The sequence below is a fragment of the Schistocerca serialis genome, chromosome 1 (genome assembly GCF_023864345.2).
Source record: "Schistocerca serialis cubense isolate TAMUIC-IGC-003099 chromosome 1, iqSchSeri2.2, whole genome shotgun sequence".
In the NCBI taxonomy this organism is placed as follows: domain Eukaryota; kingdom Metazoa; phylum Arthropoda; class Insecta; order Orthoptera; family Acrididae; genus Schistocerca; species Schistocerca serialis.
In genome coordinates, this window is record NC_064638.1 from 1109010875 (window position 1) to 1109031254 (window position 20380).

Below are 20380 nucleotides of genomic sequence, written 5' to 3' on the forward strand. Positions count from 1 at the left end.
GACTCTAAAATTCTTCAGAAAACATATAGTGCCAACTGACCTCAGAGTCATAAAAAATAATGAAATACATGAACACAACACCAGGAAAAACGCAAACCTGCATGTTATACGTACAAACACTCAACTGTGTAAAAAGGGAGTTTTCCACATGGGCCTCATACTATTCAACAATCTTCCCACTAGTATTAAGTCCATCGAAGACAACATAAAATTTAGCAAAGCCGTGAAGTCATATTTGTTGTGTCACTGTTTTTACTCTGTAAATGAATACTTAGAACAGTAATCTTGCTGTTTGTGCTAAATTGAAAACATTGAGCAATATAATACATTAGAATACTATAGGCTTACATTAATACATGTTAACAATATTAAATGACATTTTCCGATATCTGCAACACACTGTGTACCATCAGATCACATGGAATAAATAAATAAATAAATGATGTTGAAACAGACTGTGTACCATTAGTAAGTAATGTTGAAACGGACATCGTGCAATTAGTAAGTGAGATGGTTGACAAAGTTAATGCTAATGTGAATAAGGTGGTAATGAAAAATGTGCTTGCTGAAAAGGCAAAAGTTGTCATAGCAAAGAATGCTGTAATTCAGATGACAAAAGTGGCCACACTAAAGTTACTAGAAGTGGGCAATGCAGTAAGTAGTGTGATGGGGACAGAAAGAATTTTTGTAGACAATAAAGTAAACAGTTTGTAAAAAGTTATATTTAATGTAAATGCACAAAAAGTTGTTACTAATGTAGGTGTGATGGTTAGCAAATTTGTGTTTTCTTAGGGCAGAATGTACAGGACTAGTACGTTGCACCAATATAGCAAATGTTTTAAAAGGTAAATGTGAAATTTCATCAATTTTCACAAGGCTTGATGGTGGAGCAGGTGTCTGATTCATTTTGTGTTGAGAAGTGATATTCATAGCCATAATACTAGAAACAGAACATCTGTAGATGTGCCATATCATAGAGTATCAAAATCGCAGAACTCCTACCTAGTTCTTGGACTAAGGATGTTTAATAAACTATGTGTTGACTTTAAAGAACTGCCTGTAAATATTTTTAAAGCTAAATTATACAAGCTACTAGTGAACAATCCATTTTACACCATTGATGAATTTTTTGAAGATGAAAATATTGTATTCTAATGTGTACCTATTTTATGTAAACCAATTTACATCATTATAGTAGTTTATGTAGAAATATATGCTCTTGACTTTGTCTATTGCTGTAATCAGCCAAATGATAGTAAAATTATTATTATTATTATTGTTGGGAATCCTCAGATTGGGGAATGGCGGGGGGGGGGGGGGGGGGGGGGGGGTTCACTACTCTTTACTGAGCACACATAGTGTATCCCAAAACTGCATGATTTCATTCTTGCTTTCTGGAATCACTCCATTCTCTGATTATTGTATACAGGAGGAGAAGTTAATAATCTTCTACTATCCGCAAGTGTACATAAACATGTAATATTCTAGTAATCAAATTTTCTGTGTGCTTTTAGGTTAGAACTTTGTATGGTAAGGCACAATGATTAATTCGGTAAATTGCAGTTTTGTTAGAGGTGGGCATGATAAGACATCCTCTGAAACATTACTAAATGCCTTCTCTGAAAACTACCTAGAACAGATAGTTAGGAACCCCACTCATGATAGAAATGTATTGATCTAATGGCAACAAGCAGACCTGACCTCTTTGAGGATATCCACATTGAAACTGGTATCAGTGGTCATGACATGGTTGTGGCAACAATGATTACCAAAGTAAAAATGACAACTAAGACAAGCAGAAAGATACATATGTTCAGTAAACTAAATAAAAAAAGTCAGTAGTGTCATAACTCAATGAGGATCTTCAGACTTTCAGCACAGGGCAGGAGCATGTACAGCAACTATGGCTAAAGTTTAAAAGAATAGTTGACCATGCACTGGATAGATGTGTATCCAGAAGAACAGTTCATAATGGGAAGGAACCTCCATGGTATACAATCACTGCAAGAAAATGTCTAAGGAAACAGAGATTACTGCATAAAGGCGTAAAGCAAAGCATAGGGATATAGGAAGGGAGATGCTGAACAAAACATGTTTGACTGTCAAGAGAGCATTGTGTGATGTCTTCAATGGCTATCACACCAGAATAATGTCAAATGATCTTTAACAGAATCCAAAGAAATTCTGGTCTTATGAAAAGGCTGTTAGTGGCACCAAAGTTAGTATCCAGTCCTTTGCGAATGAGACAGGAACTGAAACTGAAGGCAGCAAAGCAAAAGCTGAAATGCTCAACTCCATTTTCAATGTTCCTTTACAAGGGAAAATCCAGGAGAGTTGCCCCAGTTTAATCCTTGTACCACAGAAAAAATAAATGAAATAAGTATTAGCATCAGTGGCATTGAGAAGCAACTAAAATCATTAAAACTGAACAAAGCTCCAGGGGCCAGTGGAATGCCTGTCAGATTCTATACTGAATTAGTGGCTGAGTTAGCCATTCTTCTAACAATAATCTATCATAGCTCCCTCAAAATAACCAAATCCAGTTCTTGGAGAAAAGCACAGTCACATCTGTCTACATGAAGAGTAGAAGAAGTGATCCCACAAAACTACCAACCAATATGCTTGACATGGATTTGTTGTATAATCTTAGAACATATTCTGAGCTCAAACATAATGAGGTATCTTGAACAGAATTACCTCCTTAATGCCAACAAGCATGGATCCTGAATACAGTGATCATGTGAAACCCAACTTGCACTTTTCTCACATGACATACTGAAAGCTTTGGTTCAAGGCAATCAGGTAGATGCAGTATTTCTAGATTTTTTAAAAGGATATGATCATGTGGGGTATCAAGTGAAATTTGTGACTGGACTGAGGACTTTCTGGTATGGAGGATGCAGCCTGTTATCTTGGATGGAGAGTCATCATCAGATGTAGAAGTAACTTCAGGTGTGCCCCAGGGAAGTGTGTGGGACCCTTGCTGTTCATTTTGTATACTAATGACCTTGCAGCCTTGCAGACAATTTAATAGTAACATCAGGATTTTTGCAGATGATGCAGACATCTATAATAAAGTACTATCTGAAAGAAGCTGAGTAAATATTCAGTCAGACCTTGGTAAGATTTCAAAGTGGTGGAAAGATTGGCAACTTGCTTTAAATGTTCAGAAATGTAAAATTGTGAACTTCACAAAAAGAAAAAGAAATGTAGTATCCTATGACTACAATATTAATGAGACACTGTTGAACTGGACAACTCATAAAAGTACCTGGGAGTAACGCTCTGCAGGGCTATGAAATGGAATGATCACATAGGCTCAGTTGTGGGTAAAACAGATGGTAGACTTCAGTTTATTGGTAGAATGCTGGGAACGTGCAAACAGTTTATGAAGGAGATTGCTTACATATCACTCACAAGGTCAGTTCTAGAATGTTGCTCAAGTGCGTGGGACCCGTACCAAATAGGACCAATGGAGAATATTGAATATATACAGATAAGGGCAGCATGAATGGTCACAGGTTTGTTTGATCTGCTGGAAAGTGTCACAGAGATAATGATGAAACTGAACAGGCAGGTCTTGAAGAAAGATGTAAAGTACCCTGAGAAAACCCTTTAAAAAGTTTCAAGAATCAGCTTCAAACGATGACTCTAGGAATATACTACAATCCCCTAAGTATCGCTCATATAGAGATCAAGAGGATAATGTTAGAATAATTTTCTGCATGGACAGAGGCATTCGAACAATCATTCTTTCCACACTCCATACATGAATGCAACAGGAAAAACATTTACCTATAACTGGTCAATGGGATGTAACTTCTGCCATGCACTTGTTGCATCTTGTTTGCTAGATTAATTGTATTTTTTTTTTTTATTGGTTCTTGTGTTCACATTTTGTGTAATACATTAGACACTATGACACTACCAAATTAGATTTATATTACCTTTTTGGCTATGTCTTCTACTGTTTGTTAAGTTATAATCTGGTCAATATTTAACTTCCTGGCAGATCAAAACTGTGTGCCCGACCGAGACTCGAACTCGGGACCTTTGCCTTTCGCGGGCAAGTGCCCTACCAACTGAGCTACCGAAGCATGACTCACGACCGGTCCTCACAGCTTTACTTTTGCCAGTACCTCGTCTCCTACCTTCCAAACTTTACAGAAGCTCTCCTGCGAACCATGCAGAACTAGCACTCCTGAAAGAAAGGATACTGCGGAGACATGGCTTAGCCACAGCCTGGGGGATGTTTCCAGAATGAGACTTTCACTCTGCAGCGGAGTGTGCGCTTCTGTAAAGTTTGGAAGGTAGGAGACGAGGTACTGGCAAAAGTAAAGCTGTGAGGACCGGTCGTGAGTCGTGCTTCGGTAGCTCAGTTGGTAGAGCACTTGCCCGCGAAAGGCAAAGGTCCCGAGTTCGAGTCTCGGTCGGGCACACAGTTTTGATCTGCCAGGAAGTTTCATATCAGCGCACACTCCGCTGCAGAGTGAAAGTCTCATTCTGGAAACATCCCCCAGGCTGTGGCTAAGCCATGTCTCCGCAGTATCCTTTCTTTCAGGAGTGCTAGTTCTGCATGGTTCGCAGGAGAGCTTCTGTAAAGTTTGGAAGGTAGGAGACGAGGTACTGGCAAAAGTAAAGCTGTGAGGACCGGTCGTGAGTCGTGCTTCGGTAGCTCAGTTGGTAGAGCACTTGCCCGCGAAAGGCAAAGGTCCCGAGTTCGAGTCTCGGTCGGGCACACAGTTTTGATCTGCCAGGAAGTTTCATATCAGCGCACACTCCGCTGCAGAGTGAATGTCTCATTCTGGTCAATATTTATTTGTTAGTAGTTTTTTTTCTGGGTACCGTTTTCTTTACTTTCGAAAGTATAAATGAATCTCACCTGTTCATTGTGTTTGCTGAAAGATGCAAAATAACATCCTGATGCAAATCCACTAGCAACATGAAATACTAGACTTCAGTTTAAGTTTATAACCCTTAATCGATGATACTTTTAACTTAAATTTTATCTCCACAAGGAGTTTTATCTAAAGTTAAACATCTCGGACAAGTAATTCATGTATGCATACAAGCTAAAAGTATTTGGTAATGTGTGATCTACATTAGGAACATGCAGAACATTGGACAGTGAATCCTCCAATACTCATGTGATAATTCCTGAAACGGTTACTTGCATGGACAGCACATGTTATCCACAACACAAACGAAGTATTTGGACACTTTAAATGGTGTATATGAATGATTTGTAAGAGTGCTTTATTGAAATTTAAGGATAGTATATTTAATACACAAATAAATAATGTATATGCTAGGTGATAAATATATTTTGGAATTGTTGGTAAATAGCTTCAGTGCCTCTCTGATAGTAGCCAACTTGTCATTGTGTATGTGGACATCTCTATCAGGGATACTATCAAACCTCAGACATCACAAGTGCAACCTGAATCAGTGTTCAGTCAAACATAAGTAACATGATTCTAGTCTGTTGCCATTTGAGTTATCCTACAACTTTGATAAACTCTTTCTAGAATGCTATTTAATTGAATAGATAAAAAAATCTACTCACCAAGCAGTGGCATAACACACACGTAAAAGATCGTTGTAATCTGCAAAGTTTTCAGAGCCAGTGGCTCCTTCTTCAGGCAGAAGCGTTGAAGGGGAAGGAAGAAGGGTGAATGAAAAGAACTGGAGAGATACAGGAAAAGGGGTGGATTTCAGAAAAGTCACCCAGAACTGCATGTCGGGCAAGACTGACCATATGGGATGAGAAGGAAAGCATCTTTCTGGGAGGAAAGCATCTTTCTGTTCTGCTTAAAGTTACATAAATGATTTATTTGAGGCATTAGATCAAATCATCGGCTGAATAGTGCAAGAGTAGCAGCATTGGACCAATTTTAAGGTAGTTGTTTTTCTCCCAACACACACAGATCACCTGGATCAGGAAATAGCAGTAAACTTTTGTTTGTTGGATATTCTTTGTAGATAATGTTAGTTAAATATCAGGCACTAAAGCCATCTCCAGGTATTTACTGAAGCAAGGATATGAAATTTTGGAGCTGATTTTTTGTTATCATCATTTTGTTATCCATTCCATTTTGGTGTAAGTGTTTTCCAGTTATAAAAATTATAACTACAATAAATTGCTCCATTTTGTGATTGAACATATTTCTAATATAAGGTAAACTGTGGAAACTCCAGGTAGGAATAAGAACAATATAGAAAATAACAGACACATTAAGTTGCAGACAGGTACAATTAAAAGATGCTTAGATAAAGCTTTTGGCCACAGCCTTCATAAGCATAAGAGAAGCACAAACCATTCATACACCCAAGCAAGAACATCTCATGCACACATGACCATCAGCTCAAGCATCTTGGGCCAGAATGCAACTATCGTGTGAGATGCAAGAAGCAGTCTGGAGGGGCCAGGGAAGGAAAAGGGGTAGTAGTGTATGGATTGGGAGAGAGACAAATGCTGTCTGGTGGACTGTGTAGGGACTAGAGTGCCAACAGGTGCAGCATCAGGAGGTTGTGGGAAGAAAAGTAGTGGAAAGGAAAGATGGGTGGATGCATTGGCAGAGGGCAGCAAATAAACATGATGGGAAATAAAACTGGGGAGGAGATGATAGGACAGAGGGGTTGGAAACTTTCGGGTGGAGGGTGTGGGGTCAGTATGTACTGTAGGTTGAGGATGGGACAACTGGGAAGTGGAGAATGTATTGTAAGGATAGCTCCCATCTGCGCAGTTCAGAAAATGTGGTGGTGGAGGGAAGGATCCCAATGACTTGGGTAGTGAAGCACCCATTGAAATCAAGCATGTTATGTTAAGCTGCATGTTGAACCACAGGATGGTCTACTTTGCTGTTGGCCATAGTTTGGCAGTGGCTGTTCATCCTGGTGGGCAGTTAATTGGTAGTCATACTAACGTAAGAAGTTGTGAGATGGTTGCAGTAGAGCTCGTAAATGTTGCAGCTGCTTTCACAGGTGGCCTAGCCCCTGATGGGGTAGGAAAACCTGTAACAGGACTGGAATAGGAAGTGCTGCATTGGTGGATTGGGTAGGCATTTAACCTGTGTCTTCCACGGGATATGACCCTTGTGGCAAGGGGCTGGGATTGGGGGTGGCATAGGGATGGACTAGGACGCTGTGGAGGTTGGGTGGGCAATGGAACACCACTGTAGGAGGAGTGGGAAGTATCTTAGGTAGGATATCCCTCATTTCAGGGCATGATTACCTATCATCATGCCCTGAAATGAGGGACATCCTATCCGAGATACTTCCCACCCTTTCTAAAGTGGTGTTCCATCACCCACCCAAACTCCACAGCATCCTGGTCCATCCCTATGACACCCCCCCCCCCCCCCCCCCCCAATCACAACCACTTGCCACAAGGATCATATCCCTGTGGAAGATCCAGGTGCAACACCTGCCCAGTCCATACACAGCCAACACTTCCTATTCCAGTCCTGTCACAGGTTTATCCTACCCATCAGGGGCTGGGCCACCTGTGAAAGCAGCCATGCCATTTACCAACTCTGCTGCAGTCATTGCACAGCTTTTTATATTGGTATGATTACCAACCAGCTGTCCACCATGATGAACAGCTGCCACAAAACTGTGGCCAGAGCACAGACGACCACCTGTGGCACAAATGCAGCTTAACATAACACACTTGATTTCAGTGGCTTTTCCACTACCTGAGCCATCTGGATGCTTCCCTCCACCACCAGCTTTCCTGAACTGTGCAAGTAGGTGTTATACTTGCAGCACATTCTCTACTCCTGTAATTATCCCGTTCTCAACCTACAGTAACATACTGTACCCACACCCTCCACCCAACAGTTTCCACTCCCTCTGTCCTATCATCTCCTATCCATTCTTGTCTCCCACTCTGTTTATTTGCCACTCCCTGACAATGCACCCACCCATCTTTCCCTGCTCGTCTCCTTTCTAGCTCCTTTTTTCTCTACCTCCCTGTCCCACAACCTCCTTATGTTGCAGCTGTTGGTATTCATCTACATCTACATCTACATCTAAATGGATACTCTGCAAGTCACACTTAAGTGGCTGGCAGGTAGTTCATCAAACCACCTTCACAATAATTCTCTATTATTCCTATCTCAAACAGCACATGGGGAAACAAATAGCTGTATCTTTCCATGCAAGCTCTAATTTCCATTATATTATTATGATGATCATTTCTTCCTATGTAGGTCAGCCTCAACAAAATATTTTCACATTCAGAGGAGAAAGTTGGTGATTGAAATTTCTTGAGAAGATTCCTCTGCAATGAAAACTGCCTTTGTTTTAATGAGGTCCATCCCAAATCCTGTATCACGTGAGTGATACTCTCTCCCCAATTTCACAATAATATAAAACATGCTGCTCTTCTTTGAACTTTCTCAATGTATTCCATTAGTCCTATCTGGTAAGGATTACAGACTTGCAGCAGTATTCCAAAAGAGGACGGACAAGCATGGTGTAGGCAGTCTCTGTAGCTCTGTTTAGATTTCCTAAGTTTTCTAATAAAACACAGTCTTTAGCTTGTCTTCACAACAACATTTTCTGTGTGTTCTTTCCAATTAAAGTTGTTTGTAATTGTATTTCCTAGGTATTTAGTTGAATTTACGGCCTTTAGATTTGACTAATTTAGTGTGTATTCAAAGTTGAACAGATTCCTTTTAGGACTCATGTGTATGACCTCACACTTTTCATTAAATAGAGTTGGTTGCCAATTTTCACACCAAGCAGATATCTTTTCTAAATCATTTTACAATTTATTTTGATCTATGAAGACTTTACTTGATGATAAATGACACAATCATCTGCAGACAACCTAAGACAGCTGCTTGATTGTCTCCTAAATCAGTTATATAGATATGCAACTGCAGAGGGCCTATAACACTACTTTGGAGAATTCCAGAAATCACTTCTGTTTTACTCAAAGACTTTCCATTAATTCTGATCTTGCTGACAGGAAATCACGAATCCACTCACATAACTGAGATGATATTTCATAAGCACACAATTTCACTACAAGCCGCTTGCATGGTACAGCCCTCTGGAAATCTAGAAATACGGAATCAATTTGAAACCCCTTGTCAATAGCACTCAACACTTCGTGTGAGTAAAGAGATAGCTGTGTTTCACAAGAATGATGTTTTCTAAATCCATGTTGACTGTGTGTCAATAGACCATTCTCTTCAAGGTAATTCTTAATGTTCATAGACAATCTATGTTCCAAAATCCTGCTGCATATCGACATTAATGATATAGTCCTGTAATTTAGTAGATTACTCCTACTACCTTTCTTGAATATTGGTGTGACCTGTGCAACCTTCCATCCTTTGGGTATGGATCTTCCACCCAGTGAGTGGTTGTATATGATTTTCAAGTATGAAGCTATTGCGTCAGTATGGCCGTGCGGTTAAAGGCGCTGCAGTCTGGAACCACAAGACCGCTACGGTCGCAGGTTCGAATCCTGCCTTGGGCATGGATGTTTGTGATGTCCTTAGGTTAGTTAGGTTTAACTAGTTCTAAGTTCTAGGGGACTAATGACCCCAGCAGTTGAGTCCCATAGTGCTCAGAGCCATTTGAACCATTTTTTATTGCGTCAGTATACTCTGTAAGCAACCTACTTGGTATACAGCCTGGACCAGAAGACTAGCTTTTATTAAGAGATTTAAGTTGCTTCACTACTCTGAGGATATCTACTTCTAAATTACTCATGTTGGCAGCTGTTCTTGATTCAAATTCTGGAATATTTACTTTGTCTTCTAGTCCCTGCACACTCCACCAGACAGCATTTGTCTCTCTCCCTACCTGTACATACTATCCCTTCCCCTTCCCTGCCCCCTCCAGATTACCAGATTGCTGCTTGCACCCCAAATGATAGTTGCATTCTGACCTTAGGTGGTGGAGTTGGTGGTCATGTGTGCATGAGGTGTGCTTGCTTGTGTGTACCAATAGTGTGTGTTTCTCTTTTGCTGAAGAGCACTGTGGCCGAAAGCATTATGTAAGTTTCTTTTAATTGTGCCTGTCTGCAACTTTATATGTCTTCTTTACGGGAAGCAGCAATCAGTCTAATGTAAGTTATGTTGTTAACTTCTGTCTGAGACATTTATTATGCTGTATTCTCTGTGAAGATCTGAAGTTATCAGGATTAAAATGCAGGAAGCAAAAGCTTTATACAATTTGTAGAGAAACCAGGCTGCAATTATAAGAGCCGAAGGATGTGAAAGGGAGGCAATAACCGAAAAGAGAGTGACACACTATTGTAGCCTATCCTACTTTTTGTGTGACATAGAGCAAGCTTTAAAGGAGACTAGAAGAAATTTGAGAAAGGAAGCAGCACCAAAGGACTTAGAAGATCAGTGGAACAGGATGGATAGTGTGAAGGGAGATTTAGATTAGTAACTGAGATGTTGAAAGTAACTAGCAAGTTTTACTGGTTTGGCAATAAAACACACAACAATCAGAGAAGTAAATATGATGCAAAAAGCGACTAGAAATAGCAGATAAAACTTTTCTAAATAAGGGAAATATGTTAACACAGAGTATAAATAGTGTTAAGAAGTCTTCTCTGAAAGTATTTGTCTGGAATGTAGTCTTAAATGGAAGTGAAACATGGAAAATAAACAGCACAGATGACAGGAGAAGAGAAAAGCAGAGAAGAGAGGAGAACAAGTGTTTTTGAAATTTGGAATGTGGGCATACGGAAAATACTGAAAATTATGTGGGTATGTAGGATAAGTAATTAAGAGATGGTACAACCTGATTACATGTACGGGAACAGGATTAGTAATCAGGATATAGAAAACTTAATTCCCATATATGTCGTAGCTTGTATATATTTACACTCGACACTGCGTCCACACAGAATGAAATATATGAAATATAACAAAGAACTGACTAAAGTAAAGTTAAGATGAAGGCTCGACAGAGCACTTAGAGTTCACAGATACTAAGTTTTGTGACCGATATGAACTATTGATGCCACACAGCCCCCCCCCCCCCCCCTCGCCGCCAGTACGGAGAACTACAGATGTCCGAGGGTGAGGGCGTGTGGGTGTCGACATTGGTGGAAATCATGTGCGTAGGCAGGCGCACCACAAGTACTTCCATCCCATCGCGAACAAGGTGGGTTGTGCAAGCGGAGCGGCGATAGGCAGGTCCACTTCATAGTCAGTCAGCCACTGTGGCTGGATGAGACGGCAGCTGGCCCAAGAGTAAGTGGGCAGGACGGCCAACAGCATGGTGGAAGTGTGTGTGGCGCTTAAGTGGATCGAGCTGTCCATGGAAATGAAAGCACATAGAGATGCTCAGTCACACTTGTGCGGGAGTGTGAGGTTGTGTGCAATGTTGATATGTAAGGGACCATCCGATGGCGGGACCTCAGTATCTATCAAATGAATGAGCACTCGGTCGTCGAACGTCACTATAGAAACGTTGTTCACTCGGTGCGGCGGCACGCTGCGGGACAAACTGATAGTGCGTGTGCGTGTCTCCGACATTGGAGGTGAGAGCGTGAAACCTGCACAAGGTGAAACAGGGGGTGAGGTCAGGAAACCAGCGAACGGTGGTAAACAGTCTTTTGTGTAGGAGGTGTGCGATGAGGTTGATGGGAGCACGTCTTTGTTCTCGATCAAGGATGGATTGTCAGCAGAGTCTGACTGCTGCATTGTCAGACCATAAAGGTCGACAAGAGTTGGTTTCACGTGATGCAGAAAAACTGTCTGTATGCGGTCTTTAATTATGATATCAAAAGTCGTGTCCCCCTGCCACATGACCTTGTAGGGGACAAGATAAGGAGGTTGAAGATGCTGCCTAACCACATCATCACGCAGCAATACGTGGGAGCAGTTGGAGAGTGTGGTGGAAAAATAAGTATCGGGCGGTGAGTGACTGATGGGCGGGTGCAAATCCGTTTGTTGGGCGTGCACATCTGGCTAATGAAATCTGGTGAGGAGGGAAGATCCTCACAAACCTGGGGAAGAATAAGTTCCCCCGGTAGGACCAGATTCTTGCCAAAAACAAATTCGGATATAGTCCCCGGTAGGTCAGATTTATAGGTCAAGCGTGGACCAAGTAGCAACCATGGCAACCATGGGAGAACTTCTGACCAGAGACAATCATGGCACTGAAGGCCCGTCTTGAGGGTGTGGTGCCATCTCTCCACCAACCCATTGCTTTGTGGGTGATAGGCAGTAGTGTGTATTTTTTTAATACCGCAGATATTGCAGAGGATGGTGCAAAGGGAGGATTCGAACTGTCAACCCTGATCAGTGGTGATAGTGGTCGGGCACCCAAAACGAGCGATCCACAAGCCAATGAAAGCCTTGGCTACCATCTCGGCAGTAATGTATGGGAGAAGGATAGCTTCGACCCAGTGAGATAAACAGACAATAGTTGATAAGATATATCTATGGCCCTCCGAAGGAGGAAGAAGCCCAATTAGTTCAATATGTACGTGACGGAATCATCATGCCGTAATGTTGAACTTGCCCAGAGGCGGGGAGGTGTGGCAGCTGATCTTGTTGCGCTGACAAGCGACGCAGCTGCGTGCCCAGGTTTGACAGTCCTGTTTGATATTCTTCCAAACAAAGCGTTCTGACATGAGACGTGTGGTGGCTCAAATGACTGGGTGGACTAGATTATGCAGGGCATCGAAAACCTGTCGGTGTAGCCCGGGTGCGAGCAAAGGGCATAGGGTGCCAGTCGAAGAATCACACCACACCTCGTGAGAAACGCCGGGAAATTTAGCCTTTGTGAAAACAAGTGATGTTTGCGGGTCTCATAGGAGAGCCTGAGAATCTTCATTAGAAGCTTGTTGGGAGGCCAGATCAGAAAGATCAACGATGAGGGAAACAGCACTGATCCGCGAGAAGAAATCTGCAGCAACATTATCTGCACCCTTGATGTAACGGACGTCCATTGTGTATTGAGAAACCAGTTCAAAGTGGCAGAATATTGAGAGGGTGGGTCCTCAGGTGGGTTGCAGAACGCTTCTGCCAGTGGTTTGTGATCAATGAGGACGCAAAGCGAACGTTCCTTGACATTGGGGTGGAAATGTTTGATTGCCTCGTAAACAGCAAGGAGTTCTCTATCGAATGCAGAATATTTTCTCTGAGCTGTAGATAGTTTCTTGGAGAAGAAATGAAGGGGAGAAACTGTGCCACCCTTGCATTGTTGCAACACTGCCCCCACTGCGATGTCGCTGGTGTCCGGCCTCTAGCATTGGAGCAGTCCAAGGGACGGTTTGATACTGGCTGAACAGCAGCAGCAGAAGGAAGATGGCGACGATAGTAATTGATGGTGCCAAGGAAACGGCGTAGCTCTTTGTAAGTAGCCGGGGGTGGCAGAGATGTGATAGCCTGCACATGAGATTTGGGAGGCTGTATTCCATCAGCGGGGATGGTGTAACCTAGGAAGGAGACTGACGCCTGGCGCAACTGAAACTTGTCTTTGTTGACCTCGTCACCGCTGGAGTTCAAGGTCTGGAGGACCGTAGGCAGATGATTTTCATGTTCCTCTGCTGAGCTGCTGAAAGTGAGAATGTTGTCCAGGTAAGCAAAGCAAAACTTGAACTGTCACAAGATAGAGTCAATGAAATGTTGCCACATTTGCGCTGCGTTCTTTAGGTCAAATGGCATGAAGTCGCATTGGAAAAAATCGACCAGCGTGATAATAACCATCTTAGGAATGTCTTCCAGAGCCACAGGAATCTGGTGGTAGGCAGGTTCACAGTCAATAACACTGAAAATTGTGGCGTTTGATAACATATGAGTGAAGTCATTGATGTTCGGCACTGGGTTATTGTCCATGACAATACGAGTGTTTAAGCGACTGTAATCACTGCACATCGAAAAGATCCATTGTGTTTGGGGATGAGGTGGATTGGTGAAGAGCAGTTGCTGTCTGAAGGTTGCAGAACACCTGCCGCCAAAAGTTCATTAATCTGCTGCTGAGCCACACACAACTTGATAGCGTTGAGGCGTCGGACCTTATGCCTAATAGGAGGGCTGGCAGTGCTAACTATCTTGTGTGTCATTCCATCAGTGACGGAAGAAACTGAGAACTGCACATAAGATTGGTTAACGTCCTGGCGCCGAGTCTTTGGATGAGTAGGGTGCGACGAGGTGTAGCTGTTAGCACGAGTGGAGAAAGGTAGCACGAAAGACACATGTCTCTTATGGGAGCGCAGCTTGTGTGGAGGGTGTGGGTGCGCGCGCAGCACCAAGGTGCGGGTGCACGGTATGTGAGTGTTCATAGGATGGTGGAGCACTGAACCCTGTATGACATTTGGAGATAGTTCACAATGAGAAAAAATATCCATACCGAGGATCAGTTCATCAATGTCGGCAATGCAGAATGTCCACGGAAAATGTAGATAAGGAGACGGGGTCACCGTAACCTTTACTGAGCCTGAGGTTGGTAACGTCGTTGCGTTGACAGCTCGTAGAAGTGACTTCGTCTATGAAGAAGCGGGTGGAGTCATCGAAGTACGTATGATTGGCATGTGAGCACCAGTGTCGACTAGAAAAGCTAGACCTGACACAATGTCAGTCACATAGAGATGACCACTCGGTCGGGCGGACGAGTGAACGGCGTGTAATGTAAGAGGACACCTGTTAGGTTCCCCTTAGGACTCGGCTTCACTTAGTTCCTGCGGTTGGAGTTTGGGTGTTGGCATGGCAACCTGCACTTCTTGGCATCATCGCCGAACACTTTGTGGTGACAGCAGAAAAGTTGAGCAGAGTGAGGAGGAGGTGGAGACTGTGACAGTGGGGGCAGCTTGTCTTCGTTGATTTGTTCTGGTAAATAGACTGGTAAGTAAGGTGCATGGGCGATCCTAGAGTGCTCAGACAATGGAGAGAGTGAGCTGATGCTGCTAGGAGAAGTAGATGAGATGATGGCGGAGTGAGCCTTGCCTCTGTCGGCCAAAGGTTGTTATGCAGGGGTGGCTGTGCCGATGAACGGTGCGGAATGAACTGGCTGATGTTGCTGCAGCAGTGAATACAACTGGTCAGTGATGCGTAGGCGGGAGCCAATGGCTTCGAACGAGTGTGGTAACAGATGGATTTGTAAATCGGTAGCTAATTCGGCAGACCACACATCCCATAGTGTGGGGCCAGGCGTGGTATGCTCGTTCATGAGCAATCGAAGGCGGCGCCAGAGTTGTGAGGGGGTACGTTCCCCCAGGTGCTCCTCATAGAGAATCTTGATTATTAACTCTAGTGGTGAGCAGGCAGTTCGTTCCATTACAGTCTTCTTTGCAAACTCGTATTTTGGTGCAGGCAGCGGTGAAAGGAGCAGGTCACAAATCAAATCCGAGTGGTTATGGAGGTGTGTGACGAGGCAGAGAAACTTTGAGTTGTCGTCAGACACATGATATAACTCGTACAGATGCTCCACGAGCTCAAACCACAATGCCAGGTTGTCCTCCTATAAGAGCGGTAGCTTCGGCAGGTGGCCAGGGGTAGTGGCTGAACTGAAGTTAAGTCAGAGGCCAGCGAGGTAGGCCTGGATTTAAACCAGGTAAGCAAATCCATAGTAGCAGCAGCTGGCATAGTTGACTGTGTGTCACAAAAACACGGCGTGGCAGACACGGATGGTACTGTGGAAACGGGCGGATGAACAGGGGGGAGGGGGGGCCGGAAACTGGGCCGTGAGTAACGGGTGCTGGACTGGATGGAAATGACCCGCTTCCACAACAGGGTGAGAGACCGGCACGGCATACACGGGCGGTGCTGTGGGAGCGGCAGGTGGTTGAGCAACCTCAAACATTGACCCCTGCAAGTGTGGTGAGGGGTTGGGCAGGGGGGGGGGGGGGCTAAGAACACCACCCACGTGGAAACTATCTGATGCATAATATGCCTGTAGTGCATGTGGCGGGCCACTGAGGTGAGGTAAGGGGCCATGTAACACGAAACACTGAATTGTGCATGAAAATTGGACACAACTGGAACACCACATGCGTGGAACGGATCCGGCACGGTTTGTACTAATGGTGGTGTTGCACATGGCCTGACAGTAACTGATGTAGCATGCCTGTGGGTGGCTACAGATGTGTTTGAATGGAGATCACTTTGTTCTTGAAACACTTGATTTGAAGAGATGCAATTCAAAATATTGTTCAGTTCACATTTCACTGTTAGATGGGCATAATCCGGTGATGCGAAATCTGAGTCCATTGTTCACTCTAACAGCATAGTTGTCAACTGTTGAAAACTAATGAGGTTAGCACACGGCGTTGGTTGAGAACATGAATCACCGTGCGTAAATGATGAATACGCCGTTGGCGAAGAAACAACGAAACTCAGTGGGCGGAGCTGTGCTTCCATTGCATAGTGCATATAACCTGCTGTATAAACACCGGCACGGAAGACACAAAACACGAACGAACTGTGGGGTCACCACTATGGGAATGGGATCAGTAATCGGGATATAGAAAACTTAATTTCCATATACGTCTTAGCTCATATATATATCTAAAAACAAAGATGATGTGACTTACCAAACGAAAGCGCTGGCACGTCGATAGACACACAAACAAACACAACCATACACACAAAATTCTAGCTTTCGCAACCAACGGTTGCTTCATCAGGAAAGAGGGAAGGAGAGGGAAAGACGAAAGGATGTGGGTTTTAAGGGAGAGGGTAAGGAGTCATTCCAATCCCGGGAGCGGAAAGGCTTACCTTAGGGGGAAAAAAGGACGTGTATACACTCGCACACACACACATATCCATCCACACATATACAGACACAAGCAGACATATTCAAAGGCCATGTACACCCAGCACTGCGTCTGTACAGAATGAAGTATAACAAAGAACTGACTAAAGTAAAGTTAAGATGGAGGCTCGACAGAGCACTTAGAGTTCACAGATATTAAGTTTCATGGTCGATATGAACTATCGATGCCACAAATGTAAGCAGTGTAGGAAAAGACAATGGCTACATTCCGTAAAGAGGACACATCAAGTTGCAGACTGGCACAATTAAAAGACACTCACATGACCACCAACTCCAGAATCTCGTGCTCAAGATGCTGGAGTTGGCAGTCATGTGTAAATGAGGTGTGTGTGGGGGGGGGGGGGGGGGGGCGTACATTCGTGGTTGGTGTGTATGCGTGCGGGCACACGCATGGGGGGACGGAGGGGGGGGGGGGGGGTTGGAGAATTGTAAGAGGACACCCAGGTTTTGATATAGTAAACTGATTCAAATGTGTAAAGTTACAGATATGCAGGATGAAGAGACATGCTAGGTGAACTAATATGGAGAAATGTATCAGAGTAGACAAGACTACAACAACAATATATAACATTGAAATTTTGTATTTGTATGCCATTAAGATAGACTTTCAACGCTCAGATCACATTTTAGATGTGTAATAACTGGTCTAGTCTACATAAATGTAAAAAAGATATGTGAAATCATCTTACCAGTAACAAAGGAATAAACTGCTTTGTATCCCAAACTAGTTCCCCCATTTGCGTAGAATCGAATTAGTAGGGAAGGTCCAGTACTAAGTATGACAGGTGGACGGAACAAAGCTCCACTGCTCACATCTATTCTTTGTCCATTCCAGTCATAAAACTAGAAATTATGAACAGGTAAATTTATACAGGAGGATAAACCACAATTTGACAAATATGTAATTGAGCACTCCATTCACATATTTGTTTGAACAAAGAGCAAGAATATGTTGAAAGCAAAATGACCATGGAGCAAAAATCTCTATCATTCATCATATCATTCATCATTTGCAATGATGTAGTTTCGCCTTAGATACAGAAACCATGGCAATAAATGCAATAAAAATCTTTACAATTAAGCTCAGAACCATGTGTATCATAGGAGTATGTAAACTGGAGCCTGACATTATAAAAAGTATAACTGTAAAATCTTTTAATGGTGTGGGTCAAACAGGAACACCCCATTTATAAAAATTGCACAAAAAGTGTCCAGTACTTTTAAACAATTTAAAATAAAAAGGATATAGTGTAGATATGATTTATTCATTTGTAATAAGGAATCATCAAATGAATATACTGATTCATTATTGAGGACATAAACAGTAACCAGTTCATGGCATTCAAAGTTTCCATGCTCAATAGCTTATTACATTCCAGGTGATCATTCAAAGTGGCTGACTTGTCCATGGATGCTGTTCAGGTTATTAGGATACCTTATTGCTATCACACAAGTAATGAAGCATTTACATCTATCTAGAACACTGAAACACATGCATGCCCAAATACCTGAAAACATAAGAACCACATATACTGTTTCACCTGAGATTTTTCTCAGTTTTGGAAAGAAATGGCCAGCAAGCTTGTGTCGCAAGTCTTCAACATGTGATTTCACTAGCTGGAGGTGACAATGTTATACAACACACAGGGTGTCCCTGACCTGCACTAACTGCTAGCACCATGCAGCAGCACTTTCAGTTGCTGCTGGAGTACTTGTTAGTCTTGATGTTTTAATGTGACATTAATATATCTCAATAAACAAGCATCACACTAGATTAATTCCGGACTACTCTATTGACTGGACACATAAAATTCTACTTTAAAAATAATATTGTCCATAATGGGAATCAGAAAAATGCTATCCATCAATACTGGACATCACATGAAATATGTGATAAGCAGTATTGTTTGGGTTGGTTCTGGCTACACATTACAAAAACATAATTACAAATATCTTCCAAAACACATAAAATATGCCTGGTGACTCTTTGGAGGGATAGCCTGTATACAATAGTTTCTGACAATTGTGCAAAAAACTGGTTGCTCAAACAAGATCATTAATAAAAATAGTTCAAAACTTCTGATGATGATTCACAATTTATTAAATTATATAAAATCTTATACAAGTAATAGACTGCATCTGAATACTTAAGCTAGTGGTTCTGGTGAAAATTATTTACATTTTCACCCAAAATGGGCTATCATGAACTAAATTGTTTATTGTGTCATTATTGTTTATAGCAGACTGATGTAGAGCTCTCCATCAATGTTTATTGTCTATTGCTTCATTTAATAGGAAACAAATCTTTAAGATTTTCAATAAGTATGGACAGTAATTATATAGAGGTAATTTGCATTATAATTCTTTGTTTCTATCTCAAACTGACAATGAATTTTATTTATTTATTCATCCAGGGACCATCTCAGGATTTGTCATCATAGTACAGTGAAAATAAGTAGCTTAAAAATATACATAACATACGAAAATGCTTTATGAGGACGTCCAGGTGCACTAAAATTCACACTTAGCTTTCTGAATATTTAGCTTTTGGAGAAGGAAGACCCCCCCCCCCCCCCCCCGATGATGACTGGCAACATTAACAATAGATGAGGAAGCAAAGCCACAGAAAAGATTTTTCATATTCGAAGGGGCAATCAAATGAAATGAGACAGATGGAAAAATTCAAAAGTAATTGCCACTGTGAGACAAGACAGTCAGTATCTTCATGGAAAAATGTTAGCTCTTGCCTATGGAACCATGATTGTACCCAGGTGTGCAGCATACAGTACCCAGATTTCCAGCCTTTTAGAGCCCTGAAGAAAGACTTTCGTGACCATAGATTTACTTCAGATGAAGAAGTGCGTATGTGGGTACAATCATGGTTCCATGGGTGACCACAAATGTTTTTCCATGAAGGCACTGACCATCCTGTCTCACAGTGGGATAAATGTTGTAAGTTATGGCAATTACTTTTGAAATAATAAACAGTTTATTTATTTTCTCCACATCTATCATGTTTTCATTTGGCTGCCTCTTATATTTTTGAAAAATAAAATGTGAAAAATGTAGATCATATGCAATGTGCCTGTAAATATACATCAGTTACACAATTTTTTTAAGTTTCTTATTGTTATTTATTAGTTATGTCAGTGACACTAATCTTTTTAAGTTGGTTTTGAAATTGCAGCTGACTGAAATATTTATTCCCATTATGTTTTTCAGAAACGTATGTAAATTCCAAAGTTAATATAAGACAATGTGACAAATACAAAAGAGAGAAGCCCTTGGAATGTAAAACTTGCTGAAAGAAGTGTGCTGTACCACATTGTCAGAGTAATCACTGAATTGGATTGGACTATGACAAGTACTGCCAATAATTTTTTAATAAGTGCAGTGTTTTTCAAGTACTTTTCATCGTTTTTGAGTGTAGAAAATGAAAGTTGACTTTCTCATGATGACAAAAACCAAAATAATGACCTAGATGACAATGGGTTAAGGGGAGATACACTGGATCAGTCTGTTGACAATACAATTGAATTAGGGAAATATGTGAAGCTCTGTGTCCAGTTTGATGGAAGAAAAATAAAAGTTTGCTGAGAGAAAAGCATGTAACAATAGTTAC

The 20380-nt window shown here is 41.9% G+C and overlaps 1 protein-coding gene across 6 annotated transcripts in view; it reads right to left on the bottom strand.

Annotated features, from left to right (window-relative positions):
- Positions 1 to 20380, bottom strand: part of LOC126416648 (uncharacterized) — a 119034-nt gene that overhangs the window by 64529 nt on the left and 34125 nt on the right. For all 6 annotated transcript variants that reach the window (XM_050084482.1, XM_050084473.1, XM_050084454.1 and 3 more), the window contains exon 5: positions 17448 to 17601. In XM_050084482.1, coding sequence (XP_049940439.1) covers positions 17448 to 17601 — 154 coding nt within the window. The remainder of the gene's footprint in view (positions 1 to 17447; positions 17602 to 20380) is intronic.